The sequence below is a fragment of the Austrofundulus limnaeus genome, unplaced genomic scaffold (genome assembly GCF_001266775.1).
Source record: "Austrofundulus limnaeus strain Quisiro unplaced genomic scaffold, Austrofundulus_limnaeus-1.0 Scaffold264, whole genome shotgun sequence".
Lineage (NCBI taxonomy): Eukaryota > Metazoa > Chordata > Actinopteri > Cyprinodontiformes > Rivulidae > Austrofundulus > Austrofundulus limnaeus.
This window is the reverse complement of record NW_013952666.1, coordinates 778,025-780,599: the sequence shown is the minus strand read 5'-3', so window position 1 is coordinate 780,599 and position 2,575 is coordinate 778,025. Positions and strand designations below refer to the sequence as shown.

Sequence of the window (2,575 nt, the reverse complement as noted above, 5' to 3'; positions counted from 1 at the left end):
CCCATCATGTCCCTACAGGTCCCACCATGTCCCTACAGGTCCCACCATGTCCCTACAGGTCCCACCATGTCCCTACAGGTCATGTCCATACCTTTAGTTAAAGATGTTGTGTGGAAGTGTCTTGCTCAGAGGTTCCTTGGCACCACGGAGAGAAGAAAACTTTTTCTGATGTCTTRGCAGGAAAACTCAACGAGTGACATCATCAGCAACCTGACACCAGGTGCTCAGTACCGAGTGGTGGTCTACCACACTAACGGACCCCTGATCAGTCCTCCCTCTGAGCCCGTCATCATCGACATCGGTGATTATCTGTTTATGTTCTCAGGACTGGAGAATCAGAGGTGTGTGTGTGTGTGTGTGTGGCTGAAACAGGTGTGTGTGTTGTGTTAGAGCCCACAGGTGTTCGTGACCTGACAGTGTACCCTCTCAGCCCGACGGCAGTCATCCTGCGATGGCAGCGTCCGTACCATGTGGCCTTCAGGAAGTACATCCTGCAGACCTTCTTCTTTAACCCGGTCACGCTGGCCTCTGAGTGGACCACCTACTACGAGATCGCTGCCACCGCCTCTGTCGTGGCCTCTGTGGTAACGCTAGCTTTGTGTTGGGATTGTGTTGTGGTGTTGTCGGTGCCGCCCGTCACTTTGCTTCTCTGTCACCCTCAGGGAGTCACGGACCTGCTGCCCGCCTGGTATTATAACTTCAGGGTTTCCATGGTCACATGGGGGGAGCCACCGCTGAGCTGCTGCGACAGCTCCACAGTCAGCTTCATCACAGGTGAGGACGGACCTTTGGCCTTCATCTCACTGGAACTTAATATCAACTGGACCMGTTGCTCCTCCCCCTGCAGCTCCTGAAGCTCCTCACATCTCCTTGGTTGATTACTCCCATGGTGTTCTGTTAGTCCGCTGGACGTACGGCGAGCTCTTCGTCGACCTGTCTCACTCCAGGATGCTGCACTGGCAGGTGGTGGCTGTGGGGAGAAAAGGAGCCCAGAAGAGCTTCTCTGTTGATGTAAGTTCACCTGAACCACCTGAGCAGGTTCCCCTGATGACGGACCCCACAGAAACATGTTGCTTTGTGTTCAGGTGACTCGTAACGTGATGCGGGCCAGCCTGCCGCTGCCTCCAGGAGACATCTACAACCTGACGGTGACAGCATGCACCGAACGCAGCAGGAACACGTCGGTGCCCAACATCATCAAGCTGGGTCAGAACTCTGATTGGTTCAACCATTTCTGGATAGTTATATGTAAACACAGACAGGGTTAAAGGTCAGGTTTCACACTGAATTCATGTTCAGAAACAGGTTTCACTCTGAATTAGTGTTCAGAAACAGGTTTCACTCTGAATTCATGTTCAGAAACAGGTTTCACACCAGCAGCTCTTTAGTTCTGTGTTTCTTTGAATCTTTTTGATGAAATAAAACTTGTGACTGTGACTTCCTGTTCTGGGCTCTTGAAGACTTTCAGACCTCACAGGAAGTGGTTCTGGCTGGGCTCTGACCCGCTTCAGTCGTTCAGGTTTTCCTTTCAGTGAAACCTTTGCCTTGGTGCTTCTTCCTGCAGATCCGGCTCCTCCCAAGTCTCTGTTCACGGTCAACACCACACACTCGTCTGTGACTCTTCTGTGGACCGAGGATGGGGTGGTGGATTACTACCAGGTTCTCTGCAGACCCAACAAGGACGTCAAGGATCTGAAGGTAAAACAAAACCAAAGCTGAACAGAAACTCAAAAAGCTGGATCAACCCGGTCAGTCTGAGACGTGCTGGTCTGACCATCAGTGACCAGAGAAACCATCAGGTTTTCTTAGGATCAGGATAGAAATAAGAGTTGTGCAGGAAAAACGTTTCCACAGCTGGTTCTTCAGTTTGGACTCCAGAAGACTGACGTCACAGATCGAGTGCCGAGTTCAGATTTATCTGAAACTTTTAATGACTGTGAGACGATCTTCAATCTGTTTCAGTCCGTAAATCAGAATCAGAATCCTTAATGATCTGTGAGAGAAATAACAGATATTACAGCTGCAACCGTTCACATCAGAGAAATGTGAAAAGAAAGAAATAAGCACAGTAAAATAAAATAAGTATAAACACCCAGGATTACAAAATAAGCACTGAAGTACACACAAGCAATGTACACTAAAAATAATAGAAGTATTAAGAAAAGGTGTACAGAGATGATGTTTGGTATATTGTACATGTTTGGTGAGTGTCGTGGGTAAAATACAGTAAATTAATGGCAAATAAACACTAAAGATATTAAAAATGTACAGAGGTATTAATGTAAATGTGAATGTACAGATGATCTAGTTTGAGTTATAGAGTTTGATGGCCACTGGTAGGAAGGACTTCCTGTCCTAAACTACTACTCAGTGCAGAGAGACCTTACTACACCGTATTACCATAAACCGTTATTCTTTGTTCTCCGTTAGTTAACCTTAACCAGCATTTTCAGTTCAACCCTCCTGTCGTTCTAGAAAAACTACAATCAAACCTGGTCTGAAGGGCTCGACACACGGGCAGCGACAAACTACAGCGATTAACGGCTGTCATCGCAGCCAGGGTGAAACCCGACAC

At 47.8% G+C, this 2,575-nt stretch overlaps 1 protein-coding gene across 1 annotated transcript in view; it reads left to right on the top strand.

The window, feature by feature from the left end:
* The window catches only part of ptpro (protein tyrosine phosphatase receptor type O), a gene marked incomplete at its 5' end in the record, with an annotated part of 39,051 nt that overhangs the window by 7,981 nt on the left and 28,495 nt on the right, over window positions 1-2,575 (top strand). The window contains 6 exon segments of the mRNA XM_014020731.1: window positions 181-301; window positions 391-584; window positions 663-774; window positions 848-1,011; window positions 1,086-1,206; window positions 1,565-1,698. Of these exon segments, the coding sequence (XP_013876185.1) occupies window positions 181-301; window positions 391-584; window positions 663-774; window positions 848-1,011; window positions 1,086-1,206; window positions 1,565-1,698 (846 nt within the window).